The 18,598-nt window shown below is 45.6% G+C and overlaps 1 protein-coding gene across 8 annotated transcripts in view; it reads left to right on the top strand.

The window, feature by feature from the left end:
* The window catches only part of MGAT5 (alpha-1,6-mannosylglycoprotein 6-beta-N-acetylglucosaminyltransferase), a 327,080-nt gene that overhangs the window by 228,132 nt on the left and 80,350 nt on the right, over window positions 1–18,598 (top strand). For all 8 annotated transcript variants that reach the window (XM_077747860.1, XM_077747857.1, XM_077747859.1 and 5 more), the window contains one exon: window positions 13,400–13,533. In XM_077747860.1, coding sequence (XP_077603986.1) covers window positions 13,400–13,533 — 134 coding nt within the window. The remainder of the gene's footprint in view (window positions 1–13,399; window positions 13,534–18,598) is intronic.

Raw genomic sequence — 18,598 nt, 5'->3', positions numbered from 1 at the left:
TTGTAACAGGCAAAGCCTGGAGGTAACCCAGATGTTCATAATAGGGGACTGAGCCAATGACATGGTCCATTGATAGAGGGAAGCACTGTGAAACTGTACAGAACAGTGAGGACAGATGGGATGCCTGGGTGGTTCAGTCGGTTAGGCCTCTGGTTCTTGATTTCGGCTCAGATCATGATCTCATGGTTCATGAGTTGGAGCCCCACATCCAGCTCTCAATTGACAGGAACCTGCTTGGGATTCTCTCTCCCTCTCTCTGCCCCACCCCTGCTTGCTCTCTCTCTCTCAAAATAAATAAATAAACTTAAAAAACAGTGAGGGTAGTCCCCACTGCTCTGGGGAGATGATACTTTATAGGTGATAAAACCAAAATGCAAAGCTGCTTGTCAACCTATTCCCTTCTGTGTAAGAAGGCAGTGTGTGCATACATTAGCATGTATGAATTTGCCTGTATTTTTGAAAGACGTAATGCAAGGAAAAATAACGAGCTGATGAAAATGATGTCCCCTGGAGGAAAGGTGTGCGGGATTAGGGAGAGAAGAGTAGCTGTCTCTTTAATGTACCTTATTTTGACTTTTCAAGCATGTAAATGTTTTAAATAATTTAAAAAAGAAGAAATCATCCACCAAAAACTGAAAACAGATTGAAAAACTGAAACAGGCCCAGTGTTCTGTCTATCAGATGAGTGTGAATGTCCCACACAGAGAAAATAATTACTTCAAGTGACTTTTAAAGCTCAGTCTTTGGACCATACATTCATAATGGGAAATACTTACATTGTTATCTGAAACTATTACAGGTATGCTCTAAGAGCCAAGATTTTCAGGATACGAGATCAGGGGGAATATTTAAAGAATTTAAGTAAAGACTGTATAATCTTCAGCTTAAGTAGGAAATACCAATATATACCTATTTTTTCCCTTTAAAAAGGACATGTTTCCTAGCTCTGTACTTTGCAAAGGATCAAGAGTAAAAACAATCCAGTAGCAAGGAGTATCGTAGGTGCTCAGACTGGAAACCCTTAAATACCTTTCCTACTACAAGAACCTCCTCATAGAAATAGCTGATCCCAGGTCCAGCACAGGAACCGTTCATCATGGGACATGCTGACATGCCATAAAGCGAGGAAACCGGGGTGGGGTCAGAAGGATGTAGGAATCAAAGATGGAGTAGTTTGGAATCACAAGGAAGAACAGCTGCAGAGGACTGTAGTCAGACCAGTAACAAACACTTCTTGAGCCCAGGATGATCCTACAAATGAGAAAACCCACAGAATAAACTGGTCCCCTTCGAACATCACTAGGGCACCGCTTCATTCCTCTGAAAAATACAGGGGAAGAATCTGGCTTTGATCCTGCATTTCTAGGACAAATTGTACTTGAAGATAATCAAAAAGCTGATGAAAGAAAATTGTTAATCATGAAGAAATCACAGCTAATAAATGCCAAAGGAATAAAGAATTAGAAAATCAGCATTTGGGGGGCGCCTGCGTAACTCATTCAGTTAAGCGTCTGACTCTTGATTTCCGCTCAGGTCGAGCCCCTCATCTGCCTCCACACCGAGAGCATAGAGCCTGCTTGGATTCTCCGTCTCCCTCTCTCTCTGCCCCTCCCCTGCTTGCACTCTGTCTCTCACTAAATAAATAAACAAACATAAATCAGGGCTCCTGGGTAGGTTAGTCAGTTAAGTGTCCAACTTTGGTTCAGGTCATGATCTCATGGTTTACAAGTTCAAGTCCTGTGCTGGGCTCTGTGCTTATAGCTCAGAGCCTGGAGCCTGATTCGGATTCTGTGTCTCCTTCTCTCTCTGCCGCTCTCCCACTTGTGCTCTCTGTCTCTATCTCAAAAATAAATTAGCATTAGAAAAATTCTTCTAAATAAATTTAAAAATGTCATCATTTTGGAACTCCTAAAGAGACAGCTGAACAAGGCAAGGGTCTGAGGTTGCTTCAGCCATCACATCACAGGTTAATGACAAGCTTTCTCATGGATGACGCTCTCTTAAGTGGAGGAAATAGGGGCATGAGGAGGGAAATTAAGCAGTTTGAGACCTTTATCATATTGTGATGTGTCTGGGCTGGAGAACTGACATAAAATAGTGGCTACCAAAGACTACCCAGAGAGAACTTGAGTGCATCCTCGAGAGGGGGTCCCTTCCTTTCTGTATGACAAAAGGGTGGATCCCATCTAGCCTAGCCATCCCCACAGAATCTTCCATTCCCTTACCTTCCGGATAAATATGGCTGTTCTAGTGAAGGGGAAGACTTGATTTGAACATGAGGAAGTGTCAAGCTCTATTTATGTATTGTTTATTTTTTTTAATGGGTTTATGGTGTGGGTTGACAGTAGACTTGTGTAGTGGATGTATATCACGCGTGTATTACAGGTGCACTAGCTCGTGCTCTGCTGGTGAGGTGCAAAATGGAAAGTGTGGCTCCACAGAAATAGTGTTGCACTCGTAGAACTCTGTTGGCTTTCAATCCAGCTGTCGTGTGACCAGATTGAGCAGTGTCTGGGCACGTGTGGAGTGCAGAGCGAGGCTGGGGATGCCGGGCAGAAAGGGCCCAGTGGGAGGATAAAGGAACAAAAAGGTGCCGTTGGTGACATGCCTGGAGAATCAGTGATGTGAGGGTGTCCTGACCAGAGCGCGTTTGCTTGTAAACATTCAGAGCACGCTTCTTACTTTAAAGCGGATTCTATTTGTGCTCTAACTCATCTCCTCCCTAATTGGTGGAGTTTTTACAAGTTGAAAAACCTGATTTTTCTTTACTGTTCTGCCCCCGATCTCAGAATTTCACAGGGACTGTTCTCTTTGTGTATTCGGTTTGCATTCAGGCATTTTTGTGCGCGTCAGCATAGAACGTTTCGGACACCTCCCTAAGTGGCTTCTACGCGGACCAACCGAGTGCTCAGACAACACAGAGTCCTTTTGGCAACATGAACTGAGTGATGATTTTTTCCAAGAAGCTGCAAAGTTGGGTTGTTCCTCGCTCACGACAGGCCCCTCAAGTGTGCATTTACCTGTTGTCCACACTCCAGGTGGCCCATGGGCTGGGCACTAAGGCCATCTCTTGCCCCACAGCCAGGTCTGCAGAGCTCAGCTTCAATTGGACGATCCCTGATCAAAGATCACAACGCCCTCACTTCACCTTTCTCTCCCCCACTCCATGCCCCTCCCTGGATGCTGGCCCCGGTCCCCCCAGACAGCCTGCTGGTCTCTGAAGGTCCCCCGCTAGACGCCTCCCCACTCTTGCTTCCTTCAAATCACCCTGACAACAAAATTGTATTTTTTTCCTTGAAAACTCTAAAAGACTTCCTCTGTCATCCCAATCAAATTGAAGAGAAATGTAACCCAATTACAAAAACAGAAAAAGCCTTCCCTGATGGAAAAAGCCCCCCCCATACCCTGATATAAGCATTATTTTATTTTTCATGGGTATATTTTTACATAGGTGTAAATACATAATAAAATTCTATATCTCCTTTTTTTTTTGCCTCTTCACTTAAGAGATCATAATATTTTTAAAGACTCTACTTTTAAAATCATGATTTCCAAGGCTGTTTTATAGTCCATCCGGTGACTAGCTCCTAATTTGTACCTATTTGGGGAAACTTTTGTTGTTTCTTATTGAAAATTAACTGCTGCTTTTTCTGGGCTTGATGGAGACTTGGCTTGACCCTATATTTAGGCATTATTTCGGTCGGCAGCCTGTGGTCCAATGTATGTACTGCTTTTCCTTAACTCTTAAAGGCAGTCTCTTTTATTTTTCTTGATTCCCAACAAGGTGTGCTGTACCTCGGTAAATGAATGCAAGCCATTTGCCCATCCCTTTTCCAAGAGAAAATAAAGCCCTGACACTGACACCTTACACCTGGAGTTATCCCGTACTTGGCTAGCTCACATTACCTGCCTGACACCTTCTTCCACAGCTTGGTCTGGCTTATGTAAGAACATCAGTGGTGAAACATCTTTATGTGATTGCTGTTTCTTCCTCCCCTTCCCCGGAGACTGTAGCTGAAAGTAGCAGTAGCAGAGATGACCAGATTCCAGATTCTTCACCCCTGGTCCCAGGCAAGTTTGCCCCAGACTTACATTGGCATCGCGTCATTGGAAAGTTTCAGTAACAGCCAGCTGTCTGCCGAGCCACCTCACCGTTCATGTCACCCTCATAGAACGTTTCCCGTTCTCTAGATAAAGGTTGTTTGTACTGGTTTCTTTTTTTTTTTTTTTAATATTTTATTTATTTTTGAGAGAGAGATAGAGACAGCATGAGCAGAGGAGGGTCCGAGAGAGACAGAGACACAGAATCTGAAGCAGGCTTCAGGCTCTGAGCTAGCTGTCAGCACAGAGCCCGATGCGGGGCTCGAACCCACAAATCGTGAGATCATGACCTGAGCTGAAGTCGGACGCTTAACTGACTGAGCCACCCAGGCGCCCCTGTATTGGTTTCTTTTTAATAAATTCGTGAATTCATGTTTTGAGAGCCTGCACCATTTCAGGTGTCATTCACCATCTGAAGACACCAGGTTCACACCGTGCCCTGGCAGTCCGGGCTGGGGAGTACTCCGCGTTTCTCCGTATGTGTGGACATTCAGGGCACAAAAGACGGGGAACTGTCATGGAGTTGAGTGAAGAGCGGGCTGGGGTCCTGGAGCTGTCAGTTGAGAGCCTTCCCACGTTGCCTCCACCGCTCTCCTTTCTTTACACCACCTGGCCCGTCTCATGCTGTTCGCGTCCTCTTGGCTTTACGCGTCTCGCAGGCAGTCACGTTGTCTCTGACACGCAGGCCACTGTGTAGGCGTTCTTGGGTCTGGAAGCCCCTAGCCCTCACCCCCGACGCACACACCGTTGCTTATCCTTCAGGGAGGCTTCCTGTCCTCTGGAAAACCTTCCGGCCCCGAGCCAGGCACCGCTGGTCTGTGATTCTTGCACCTGTGTTCCAGCTCCACCCCCACCTTGTGAGTCCCAGGAGCATGCTCACTGCTCAGTCCTCCACACCTCAGGCGGTAGACATCACTGGTGATAAGTAATTGTTGAATAAGTGACTAAAGAACAGAAAGACTCCATTTTCCACAACTGCAGGATGGCCCTAATGAAAACGTAAGTTAGATCATGCCCCTGAGATGCTCACAAAGTCATGGCATCTCCCTGTAGGGAAAGACCAGTCATCCCAGTGGCCTCAAGGCACCAGTAGCTGTCTGGCCTCATCTCTTACTCCATGTCTTCTTGCTCACTGCTCTGTAGCCCCCTAGCTGTTTCTTAGATGGACCAGGCATGCTCCTACCCCTGGACCTTTGCACTGGCTAGTCCATCTTCCGAACATTGTTCCCTTAGGCTTCTACGTCTCTTTCTTCAGGCTTTTAACTCAAATGTCATTGCAGTTAGACCAACCCTGAGTCTCCCTCTTTTAAATACCACTTCTTTTTTGCCCCATTTCTTGTGCCCCTTCCGTGCTTTGTTTTCCACAGATTACCAGGCAACACTTATGTATTACTGTATTACCAGGCAGAATTTATGCTTTACTTACTTTTATTTTCTTTTTTCCTACCCTGGAATCTGAGACCTATAATAGAATTTTGTCTGTCTGGTTCATTGATGAAACTCCCCACACCTTGAAGAAATACCTGGCTTCTGCTAGGCATTTAGAAAATCTCAATTGGGCTAAATTAAATTGAACAATAATGCCTGTTTTATTTTAGTTCATGTAACAAGGTAAGGAAGAGTGAGACGTGTTATGCAAACCTAAAATTACAGAAGCTTCTCTGTTGAAGCTGTGCTGAACACCTGAAACTAATGTAATATCACATGCCAATGAGAGCCCCCCAAAAAAGTGTACAAAAAAATTACAGAAGCTTCTTACAGCCAGTGGCTTCAAGTTGCTTTCTTGTGTCTTTCCATGGAATTTGTTCACACGGTTGGGATTTTTAGAGTTCACATCATACTCTGGTTGTCACTGACATTCTAACTCTGAATTTCTCCCTGAATTTGGGTATCACAGTCATGTTTATTTGCATGATTGGGTTGATAGAGTGTCTTGTAGATGAAAAGTTCTGCCTGACAAAACAGGACTTAGAGAAACGGGCCACTTAGCCTTCGTGCAAATGATAAAACCTGTTGGCTTCAGCTGAGATCAGTTGCTTCTGTGTATAATTTTATTTTTAGGGCCTGACAAGCCAAGGAATTGTTTGTGATTCAAACTGCCTTTTGGCCTTTGACTTCGATCAGGAAGACTCTTGCTTTTTATTTCTGTGCAGACCAGTGAGTGATAGGTTCAGCCTTACAGTTCCTTTATCTGCGTCTCAGCCTTCGGGAGCGATGTTCTTCTGAGGAGATCATTCCCTCCTAAATTGCTTTTTGACACTTGAGAAATTTACTCTCCTGTGCCTTTGTCAACAGTTCAAGTGCCCATCATTTCAGCCCAGCTGTACATAATAGTTTCCCTAGCTTGCATCCTGACCTCTCCTCTCTCTCTCTCTCTCTCCCTCTCCCTCTCCCTCTCTCTTTCTTTCTTTCTCTCTCTCTCTGAGCTCATCATCACCACCATTTGAAAAAAATCAGTTTTGGTAAAATTTGAAGTATAGCATCACTAGCTGTGTAGTTTTTTAAGACCAGATAACTTCTTGGGTGATGTGACTGTAAAGTTTTTTCTGTCGTTTGGCTACCTCATCAGAATCAGCACCAACATCGTGAATGGCAGCCAATATCCTCACCCTCTTTGTTAACAAAGTTTTCAAATATACCAAAAGGGTGAAAGAAATGTACAATAGAAACCCACAGTCTAGACTCCACAATTAACAGTTTTCCTTTACTTATTCTGGGACCTATCAATCCATAAGTCTCCCTTCTCTCCATTCATCATCTGCATTTATTTTTTTTGATGCGTAAAAGAAAACTTAACCCATAGATGTTCAGCATGTCATTAACTAGACTTAACATGGGTCACCAAACCAGTTGTTTTTCTTTTCTCATCTGTGACGTTGCATTACTTCACTCTTTGTCATCCCAGATGAATGTGAGCTCATTGAAGGGACCTTCATTCATGCTTGTTTTATTCACTGAAATATTCTCAACTCTTCCAAAGTTGTCTTGTGGCTCATAGTAAGTACTCAACAAACATGCTGCTGTTTGAATGAGTTGACAGTACTGAGAAACCTGTGATGTTAGAATTTTACAACCATGCATCACTGATCTGTTCCCCTTCTTCCCACCTTCCACTCTCTGACCTAGATTAAAAGATAGGTTAGTTTATCGATCAAATAAATATTTACTGAACACCTGTCACTTAGTAGGCATGAACTAGGTTCTGGAGTAGAGTGATGAGCTGCCTTGGCTAATGGTTAATCCCACAAAGAACAGGCTTCAGTTTTGGAGCTTTTGTGCGAAGAGCCTGATGCTGGGAATAGCTTAGGTATGGCCTCTGCTGCTTGGTAATGTAGGTCAGCCTACAAGAGTCCATCACACCAGTTAACTAAGCATTCCCCCATTGACTTAGTCATGCAGGCAAAAGATACTTGCTCAGTCTCTCCTCTGTTCTGAGAATCGGTGTAAGACCTGGTTCAGCCTCAAGGAGTATTTAATCTGTCGTGGGAGATAATAATGTGTGAAGGGAGCTTTGACTCTTCCTGGTCTAAGTGGAGGGCTACTTATCTCAGGGTCAGGAAGTTAGGGAATCCCTCAACCAGGAGGCAGAGGGAGCTGAGCCTTTAGGGGAGGAGGAGGCGAGACACATGCCAGACACGTGCCAGCACAAGAGAAGATGGAAAACATGCATTGCAAACCCCAAGTAGGTCCTTATAGAGCAGAAGTATCAGAGGGTGACCTGGAATGAAGCTGGGATGACAGGTAGGCTGGCCTGTGTTCATTTAGAAGGCAGTGAAGATTTTTAGCCCGAAACTCCCACATTAGATGTTTGTTGCAAAGAAGCTGTGTTATCACAGAGCATGTGCTGAAGTCGGGAGCAGGGACAGAGGAAGGGCAAGGCTGGTGGTACGGAGACCACTCAGAAATCCACTGCAGAAGTTAGAAGAGCAAGGGGTGCCAAGTGGCTAAGTCAGTTGAGTGTCTGACTCTTGATTTTGGATCAGGTCATGATCCCAGGGTCGTGGGGTTGAGCCCCACATTGGTCTCCATGCTGAGTGTGGAGCCTGCTTAAGATTCTCTGTCTTCCACTCTCCTGCTCTGCCTCTTCTGACCTGCTTTCTTGTGCATTCCCTTCCCGCCCTCTAAAAAGAAATAAAAAGTTACAAGAGTATGATCATCTACAGTACTAGTTGATTTCAATAGTTAAGAATTGGAAACATCCTAAACATCTTGTAGGATGTATTCGTCTGGATTTCTGTCTTGTTGACTTGGTCACAAGGGTTTGTTGGCTCTTGTTCCTGGGAATTGTTGAAACCAGCTTTAGGTTGAGCTGGATTTGGGCTTGGAGAATATCTTTATTTTCTACCTATCTTGGCTTTGCCTTTCTCTGGATTGACTGGCTTCATTCTGACGTGGGTGCACAGGTGACCTCTGTAGCTCTAGACTTCCACCCTGTCTCCTTGGTGATTGTTAGCAGAAGTAGCTGACTTGTCTTGGAGCAGCTGTGATAGGTGGCACTTGGATCACACACTCATCTTTTGAATGAGCTGTGATCAAGTAGAGTCTTCTGTACTCTGTGCCTCTCCTTAGAGGAGTGGGGAGTGGGGACAGCCAAGGGGTCAGGACTGGCACCACTCCAACCACCTAAATAAAACAGAATTGCATGGCTTAGGGGAAGCGTGGTTCTATAAAGTGATACTGGCAGACCAGAACCATGGGGCATCCCAGCTGATGGAAAGGGTTCAGGCTCTGAAATACTAATTTAACAATCAGTGATGAGCTGTAGGTATTAACCCACAAAGATGCCTGTGGTACATTTGTAAGTGAGTAAGAGTCGGAATAGTAGGATCCAGTTGTGATTTTAGGATAAAAAAAAAAAATCATACGTGTAGGGAAAAAAATCCACTAATGGCACTTATTTTGAGGTGGTAAGGTGATGGCTAATATCTTTTTTTTCTTACATCTTTTTCTATGGTTTACAGTAGAAAGTTTTACATAGAGGATATGTTTCCAGTACAATCAGGAAAACCTAGATAAATAGTTATTTCATTGAGGCAAAAAAAAAAAACTTCTGTATTACAGAAGTCTCAACAAGAATGGAGGTCAGAGCTAAGAACGGTGTAGAGGAGGAAGAGGGTTGAGATTTGTGAGCAAGTGAACATCAGGACTTGGTAAGGGCTGAGGGAGGAGCCCAGGCTGGCTCTGTGGTTTCTGCTCTTGGCGACCTGCTCCCCAACGCAGTAGCACCAGCTGCGGTTAAAGGCCAGCATGACAACTTTTAAAATGAATATTTGCACATTTTAGTGCAAGTGCTGAGAACTTAGTGGTGAGGAGACAGGGACTTCAGAGANAGGGAGAGAGAGAGAGAGAGAGAGAGAGAGAGAGAATCCTAAACAGAGTCCCAAAACAGATGTCAGCACAGAGCCCAGTGTGGGGCTCAATCCAACGAACGAGGAGATTATGACTTGAGCTGAAATCAACAATTGGGTGCTATAACCGACTGAGCCCCTGACCAAATAAAGTTTTTGAATTAAATTTGAAATGAGGACGTTATTTATTACCGCTTGGTAGAAATAAATGCCTCATTTATTAAGTAGTTGGTAAACTCTGTGAGGGCAGAAACTCATCTTGGTGTTGTCCTCTCTCAACACCTAGCATTTCACCCGGTTTTTTAGAAAGAGTGCTCTAAAATGATTGTTGTTGAATGAATTATTCAAGCTAACCCACCCACAGTTCTTAGAAGAAATCATCGCTGTAATCTGCTCTGCCATCTCATCAGGCTGATTTGTAATCATTTGTAAATAGGTGCTTCTAGAGTACTTAAAATAATGCTTTTCCTTTAAAAAAAAAAAAAACAAAAAAAAACTTGCCCTGGATTATTTCAAGGCCACTGTTAATGTTTAACAAATCCCCTTCTGTTTGTCACATGTAAAAAATCAGCTTTTCCCACAAATATGTATCAGAAGTTACTCACGGAACTAAGGTAATCTTATATACATATTTTTTCCTTGGGTCTTTTCATGCGTATTTGGTCTGCCTTACAGCATTATTTTCCTCAGAAGCATGTATACCACTATAGACAGAGCCCAGAAACTATAGAGTATTTGGACCACGAGGCTGTATGTTAAAATGCTTTAAGGAGTTTAAGCTCTGAGACCAGCTGGTGTGGCTCTGAATCCTGACGTGCCATTTCCTTGTGTGCAGACTTGGGTAGTTTAAGTATCTCCCCCCATTTTCTCATGTGTACAAACACATTAAAAGATTGTCATAACATGAAATGAAACAGTCACTGTAAAGCACAGAACACTGCACATAGAACTCAAATGTTAGCCATTTAAGACAAAGTCACATTTGTTCATCACCTGGGTCGGAGTGATCATCACCTGGGATGGAGTCATTTCCAGAAGTACAGGGTTTCCTGTATCCCATTTATGATGAAATTTTAAAAATTGACCTTGACATTGTAAATACCTTCTCTCTGAAACCCTCCTGCCACAGATAAGTTCTCTATTCCCATCTTAAGGCAGAACAAACGACAAAGCTTGGGATGAAGTTGGGTCTCCACAGAAAGGTCATTTCAGAGAGCTTCAGCCTCTCTTGTGATTTTTGATTTATTATTAACGGATTTTAGGAAGACGTGTATTGAGACCAGGGGCCACGGGGATGATGTCACCAGTCAGGTACCCAGCAGCTGGAGCTCCCTGGAAGGGAGCCACATCAGAGTCTGTGGCTACTTCTCAGTCACCTGTTGGGCATGTTGCAGCTGTGTGACCCTTCCTGGCCCCCTCACCCGCTGTCCTGTGGCAGGTTCGGCATTCCCTGGGAAGCCTCCTGGAAGGTCTGACCAGTGCCAGTGAAATGTGGCCATGCTGTCGATAAGCGCAGCCATTTCTCCTTGAGTCTTCTCCATGGTCCTTACTGGAGCTTCCAAGCTGCCTATCCCCAACTAACACCCCAAGACCAGAGAGAGTGGAAATAAAGTGTTTGCGTGGAAACTCAGAGAAGAGCATGTATCTGTAATTGTTCGTACAATGTCAAAATTGATTTAATACCAAATTAGAGTTGTAAAGCAGTAAGAGCCCACCGTTTCTCACAAGTTTTTTAAATAGATTATTTGCTTCCTCTCACCCTCACTGTTCAAGCCATAAGTTACTGGAATCTCTGATGCAAAAATACATAAATGTATGAATTACTCTTCTTTGGGTGGGGGGGCTTTGATGATTTTGTTTTTGATTCTACCTTAGTATATTTTTTCACCTTTTAAGTTGTTTTAGATGATGGATTCAAAATTCTCCTTTTTTATGAAGTGCCCATATAGGGACTAGATAACTGAATTTCAGAAATAAATATGTAAAGCATGGAGTCTTAGTCACCGTGTATGTTTTCTGAAGGTAGAAAACACAGTCTCAAAGTTGAAACAGTTTTTATCTCAGAATTTTCAGTTAACCAGAGGTTCTGCGGAGAGATGTTTTCAGCTGCGTTCTTTTTTTTTTTTTCTTCATGTTTATTTTTGAAAGACAGAGAGATAGAGCATGAGCAGGGGAGGGGCAGAGAGAGGAGACACAGAGTCTGAAACAGGCTCCAGGCTCCAAGCTGTCAGCACAGAGCCCGACGCGGGGCTCGAACCCACAAACCGTGAGATCATGACCTGAGCTGAAGTCGGCTGCTTAACCGGCTGAGCCACCCAGGCGCCCCTTATGCTGCGTTCTTAACCTGTCGAATGCGGGGCGGCCCTCTTCCCCTCCCTCATGCTCCTTCAACGCCCCTCACCACCAGCTCCTCACAGAGAAAGAAAAGGCAACCATGGCCCCTTGTTGGCAGTAGAATTTATTCACTCATTTACTTTGCAGCCAACTGCAGCCGTCGCCATCGCCTCTGGGCACTTGTTCAAGAACACAGAAATGAAATAACAGATTGGCCAGACCGAACACAACTCCCCAGTCACAACCCTATTATCTCCTCATTCTGTCACCCCCATTAGGCAGGAGCCTGGGAGACTAGATGGTGATAACAGTATTTATGCAGCTCGTTCATGTCCACAGTTCACGGCTTTCCGCTGGCGTTCCCTCATTCGTCTGTGCACGGGCCGAAGGAGACTGAGGCCTGGGGCTTTAGGTTCCTGGGTCTTTGCACAAGCCTACCCCTTCACCAGCCCATCTTAAAGGGTTTCTGTGCAGGTTTCCTGCCTGGTCCAGAACTCCTGCAGCCTGAGGACACCACAGAGTAAGACTTGCTCTATGTTCCTACCCCCTCCCTGGGGAAGGAGTGTGATTGAAGCCATATGTACCTCGCAACGTGTGGATTTGTCTTAATATCAAGTATCTCTCCATTTAGGGTATTTATAGCTGCTCTATTCAGGTCAGAGTCAAGCAGAGCAGTTGCCTTATTTAATATTATGGACCTCTGCAGGGTCATCTCTGGAAAAACACATTTCTCTGGGCAGAATGAATGTGTAACAGAGGAGGGTCCCTCTTTCAACTACAGAGAATTGTTTTGCGATTGTTGCCTTCCGGTGAAATTCCTCTTCAACTTATAGGCACAAGACACCAGTGTCAGAGGGAGGTGTGGGGTTGCTTCCCTGCTGGGTCACATGTTGCACTAGAGAAGTTTTAGAACTCACATGATGAGCGATCCAGAGGGAGATGCCTTCCTCTTCCAGAATCATCTGCCTGGTAGACGAGACACTGCTCCTTGTGGTTGGCTTCTCAGGGTGGCTTACATCCCAGTGAGTTGTCACCTTGCTTTCTGTCTTCATTTCCTCCATCTCTTCAGTGTAACTCCATAATGACATCTCCCATTAGTGAGTAATTCTTAGGGGAGGCGTCGATTGGTTTGGCCCCCAGCTCACCTTTTATCCAGCTGGCATCAGATCACATGGTATTGGGGCTCCCAACAGTGACCTCACCCAAATGAGAACCCTTGACTCAGTTCTGTTCTGGCCCTTTGTTGGCAAAGCTAGGATGGCAGCATTTCTGCCAGGAGATAGCGGGCTTTGTGCGAAGGAAATAGGAAGGAGGAGCGCACACAGCAGAATGCTTTGCAGACAGATGTATTTTATGGGTGGGGGTGGAGGGAGAAAAAGGCAGGATTTGGTTCAGCATTTGGTTCAGGTTCATCCCCCCTGGAGAGAATTCTCATGTTCTGCTAGGAATACGTGGGAGTAGGCAATCCCCTGCCTCCCTCTTCCCAGGTTAAGACACAGAACAGGATAAAATGAAAACCTCTAATTATGTGCAAGATGGTTTATCTCAAATTTGTGATTGTTGCTGCTTCTTGCTGATGAAATCCTAACTGCCCTGTCCTTTCCTTTCCACATCAGCTCATACCCCAGACAACAGCTTTCTGGGATTTGTGGTTGAGCAGCATCTTAACTCCAGCGACATCCACCACATTAACGAAATCAAAAGACAGAACCAGTCCCTTGTGTATGGCAAAGTGGATAGCTTCTGGAAGGTGAGTCCATCTGTGTGTGTGTGTCTGAAAAGAAGCTTGTTGGGTAATTTAATTTAACTTTGATCCAGGGAGTAATCAAGCCAAGTGCCCAGGGCTTAATGGGATCTGCTTAGAAGTGAACAAGACTATGCAAGGATTTGGCTGTTCAGCATGTGGGTATCTCATAAAGGCTGTATCTGCTTGTTTGCACAATGGCTGCACAGCAAGCCCCGCCGCTTCTTGTTGGGTGTGACACGGTACAGCTTCTTTCACATCCTGTACGTGCTTCTGAAAGTGACGGCCCTGCAGGGGCTGGATATCTTGCACAGAGAACCCCTGTGCCAGGTGACCGTGCCTGTTGGGACACGGTATGCGAAGCTAGCGCAGTGCTCTCTGCCTCGGGGAGCGCAGTGAGCTTCATGCCCTCTTAGCTATGGGCAGCATCACCTACCATGGAAGGGAAAAATGCCTGCTGGGGCTGACCACAGGCACTTTGCTCTGGGAGATCTCGGACGAGACAACATCCTTGGCCACGGCCTGAACCACATTCCAAAAGTGCTGGACTTGGGGACCTCCTGGATGATTTCCAGAGTGTCCATCTGGGGGAGGTACAATAGGAGAGGAGCCGGACAGGAGTGTGATCTGTTGACATGACTTGCGAACCTTTTTACCTGGCAAGTCAGCCTTTGTATGCCAGTGCCATCATTTTGATGGAGGACATGTTTGAATAGGACCCAGCAGTCTCCAGGGCTTCAAGACATGCTTCTTTATAAACTTCAAAGTCATCACTTTCCAGAATGTTCAGGGACTGTGGTCTCCTGTTGTTGTGTCTCGCGTATTAAGGAAGTTAGAAATCCGACCACCGAGTGAGCGCAAGTGGTGTACAGGGTAAAGAACTCCCTGCTGTTGATTTTCTGACATCATGTTCAGAAAAGGAACCATTTTGGTTGCCATGACTGAGGAAGGTGCCGTTGGCTTCTCGGGGGTAGAGGTCAGGGATGCTGCTGACAGAGCACTCGCTGGACAGTCCCGCAGCAGAGAATTACCCGGCACAAAACATCAGCAGTGCTGACACTGAGAAACCTGGGCTGGTAAATAAGATTTATTCCCTGCATCCATTATTTCACATTGTCTCCTCTCGAGTAAAATAAAATCATACAAGACTATAAATGGTTATTTAAGACGTTCCCATAAACTTATACATCTTTATTTCCTTTGCATCAAAATCTGCCCTGTGTTAATGGAGCAGTTTTCAGCTGACTCTGAGCCAGACAGGTTCAAAAGGACACGTTGGGTGTTGTCATTCTCAGCTCAGGTGTGAAGTGGGTGAGTCATGGCACTGGTTTTAGGAAGACGTGGGCTCTTTAAAAAAGAAAAAAAAAAGTATCACCCCTTTCTCTCCTCCACACCTGCTCAAAGGAAATAGTTTGCATGTCTGTGTGGACTTGACCTTGCAATTATATCACTTCTGTTTTGGAACCAAGTGCAGCTTCCTTTTAGGTGCCTCTGGCAGTTTTTCAGTTTCCCTAGAAAAACAAAATAACAAATTGGTTCTGAAAGCTTTTTGATCACCTTTTTTTGGATAAAGGAATACTTGCCACTCAAGTCTGATTTTGTTGTTGTCAGTCAGAATCCCAGAAGTGTTAGCCATGGTGGCCCAGGGGACTTGTGGCGTGATTTGGAAATCCTTCTGAAAGTCCACAAGTGACCCAACCCCCTTCTCCTACTATGACTCGTCGAAGTATTAAAAAAGGGTGAGTGGTGGTGTGTCTACATTAGTCTTCGAATACCCAGAATCTGGGGTGTTACTTCAGTTTTATAAATCGTTATTGCCCAATATTCTTTCTTTTGAANAGAGAGAGAGAGAGAATCCCAAGCAGGCTCTTCACTGTCAGTGCAGAGCCTGTCATGGGACTCGATTTCAGGAACCATAAGATTATGACCTGAGCCGAAATCCAGAATCAGATGCTTAGCCAACGGAGCCACCCAGGTGCTCCTATTACCCGGTATTCTTTGATGAGAAAAGGCCCAAAAGATGAAAAATTTGGTGAGGTTTTTACATAAATTCAGAACATCTCACACTTTTAAACACAATACAGCGTGTGAAAATGGTTACTTTTAACAAGACATCCCTGTCCCCATAGTATCTAGTGAGTGTGCATGGAAAACAGATGTGCCTTAAGTGTGATGTTAGCGCGTCCCCTTTTCAGGGTTACATTCATTGCTGACTTTAGCCCGCAGGAAGTGTTCTGTATTGTTTTCCTGTCCCGTGCCCAATCTGCCCCTACCCAATCTCCTTTGTCTCTAACCTCTTTGGGAAGAGGGGTGACCTCTGCCCCGGGAGGCTGAGGATTTTAGTGGGGGCACGGGGGCGTGTGTACGTTTGGAGTCAACCATCTTGGAATAGCCTCCTTCTCCCTCAGATTGTAGGACTCACTGAAATTCTGAAGTACGTGCTGTGCCTTCAGTCCTAGTGCATGTCTTCCCCTCTTCCGAGGGAATCTCCCTAGCTGCTGGGGCCCGTGCGTGGGGGATGCCATCACATAGCCCCCACACCCTTGGCTCAGTGGCTCAGGGGGGGCTGTCCTCTGACCCAAGGCAGCCCAGCACACTGGTGTTTGGCAGCCATGATTCTGGCTCAGAAAGCCCAGCTGGACCTATGAGATTCTCCCCTTGGCATTGGAAAACAGAGTTTTGCAGGAGTTACAGGGAAAGAAACCAAAAGGATGTGTCCCGAGCTGTGATCAGGCTGAGGCAGAAGCTTCCCGGGGGTACAGTGCTGAGGAAGTGGGACCCATTTGGAAACAGAGAACCCTGTTGAGAGAATGATGGAGCCAGAACCACAGGGAGGAGAGGTGCCGCCCTGACAGAGGCGGGGTCCTCTGGAGGAGCCGGGAAGGAAGCAGGACAGACAGAAACTGCCCGTGCAGAGAAAGAGAAAGTAGCTGCCAGAGTTGCTCCAAGCTTTCTTTTTTGTAGATCGTATATCCCTTTGTCACACTCCGTTCCCTTGCAGTATCCTGAGGGATTTCTGTTCCCTAGAGTCATGTGAAGGATAGCGGCTAAATATGTGTGTTCCCTGCTTCCAAATGCTTATCAAGAAACAGTTTGTTAAATATAGATGCTGAGGAGTGGGCTACCTCTTCAGCTTCCCAGTTCTGCCCGCAACTCAAGGCGGAGAGACCTGTGGTCTTGTCCTGACGTTACAGTACATAGTAGAGGGGTGGGAGGGGACCTTGCTGCCGGAATCCCAAAGGCACCGCTTAGGAAGCATTGCAAAGCATCCAAGGTGCTTAGCATCAAACGAGAGCTTACAGCCTAATCCCAGGTACAGATGTCTGTCTTATTTCAGGAACCTGTGGATCTGGGTCTCTGATGTCTGCCTCTCGGGCATCCGCTGATCAATCTGATCACCATCATCCACAAACACGTGCCTAGAAGAGAAGTCTACCCAGTGTGGTGGCCAAATTCAAGGCCCCTCAGCATCCTATTACCAAACTCTTTAGGGAATGAAAAATTAGTTGATTGTGTGAAAACAAGATATTTAAAACATTGTGGAAATTAATATTAATTGCTGTCTTGCTTAACTATCTTTATTTATTCCATATTTCTTTAAAAATAGTAGCCTGCACCTAACTGAATCTTGTGTTGATGATACAAGGTCAGCATTTTACATATTTGTGATCTTGCCTTGGTGATCTCATTACTTACCGATGCACCCTTGCTGTGAAAGTAAATGTCTTAAAAGTCTTGCTTGGAGCACCTCAGGGGACTGAGCATAGACTCTGAAGAACCAGCTGGGGCCAGCTTGTGAGGTAGTTAACTGCTTCGAGCCTTAGGCTCCTGTGGAATGGGAACAATAACACGACCACCTAGAACGGGGCTTCTCAGATGTCCTGTCGCCTATGAATCACCCGGCATCTTGCTAAAATGTCGACGGATTCAGACCTGGGCTGAGGCTGAGACCCCGTGTTGCTCACAAGCACCCAAGCGATACTAAATGTGCTGCAGATGGAAATGCATTTCACATAGCACGGCCTTGGCGGTGCTGGGGATTGTGTGAGGTGCTTGTCCCTGAGCAGCGGGCCAACCAGGGAATAATAATTCCTTTGTCCCCTTTCCTTCAGCTTTCCTGCTGCACTTGTCAGGCCACCAGCTATCTTGTGACATTTCACTCCTGTTAGCGCCTGACTCCAGTGACCACCCCCCACCCCAGTCTCATTTCCCACTGAGCACATTTGTGGAGCCTGGCCCCTTAGAATGGGGTAAACCGTGGCAAGCTGCGGACCCTGAGAGGAAGTGAGAGGTGTGGTGTCTTCCTCATCATCTGCTGTCCTGCTTTGTACTGTTGGCACCTGCTGGGCAATATGCATAGTGGTCAAGGGCACAAGCTGGAGCTGGATTGCCAGGTTCAAGTCCTGCCTCTGCCATCAGCTGCCTGCTGAGGAGCCAGTTCTGAGCCTCACTTGGTCTCCTTTTTCATGGGAATGATAATAGAGTTTCTGTAGTGATTAAATGACTCGATACATGCAAAATGCTTGGCAGAAGGCGTGGCACACAGTGACTCCAAAGAAATGTTTGCTGCTGTTATGAGTATCATTCCTGGGGCCAGATAGAAGACATAGAGGGAATTGATGGGAGTATAAGATGGGGGATAGAGCCCATGAGGAATGGGTAAATCCAAGCCTGTCCGAAGATACTCGGATTCCGTTTTTTATAAATATTTTTTCATGTTTCTTTATTTATTTTGAGAGAGAGAAAGAGCACAAGCATGGGAGGGCCAGAGAGAGAGGGAGAGAGAGAATCCCAAGCCAGCTCCGAACTGTCAGTGCAGAGCCCAACATGAGGCTCAAGCTCATCAACTGTGTGGTTGTGACCTGAGCTGAAATCAAGAGCCAGACGCTTCAGTGACTGAGCCACCCAGGTGCCCCAGATTCCAGTTTTTCTAAACTGTGTCAGCACACTCTGGCTCCCTGGCCAAACCTGGGCCTCCACCTATCTCCGTAGATAAAGTTTCACTGGAGCACAGCTGCACCAGTTTGCTTGCTGCCTCTGGCTACCTTTGCACCAAAATGACAGAGTGGTA

The sequence above is a fragment of the Crocuta crocuta genome, unplaced genomic scaffold (genome assembly GCF_008692635.1).
Source record: "Crocuta crocuta isolate KB4526 unplaced genomic scaffold, BGI_CrCroc_1.0 scaffold427, whole genome shotgun sequence".
NCBI classification, from domain to species: domain Eukaryota; kingdom Metazoa; phylum Chordata; class Mammalia; order Carnivora; family Hyaenidae; genus Crocuta; species Crocuta crocuta.
This window is presented reverse-complemented; position numbering and strand designations above follow the sequence as displayed.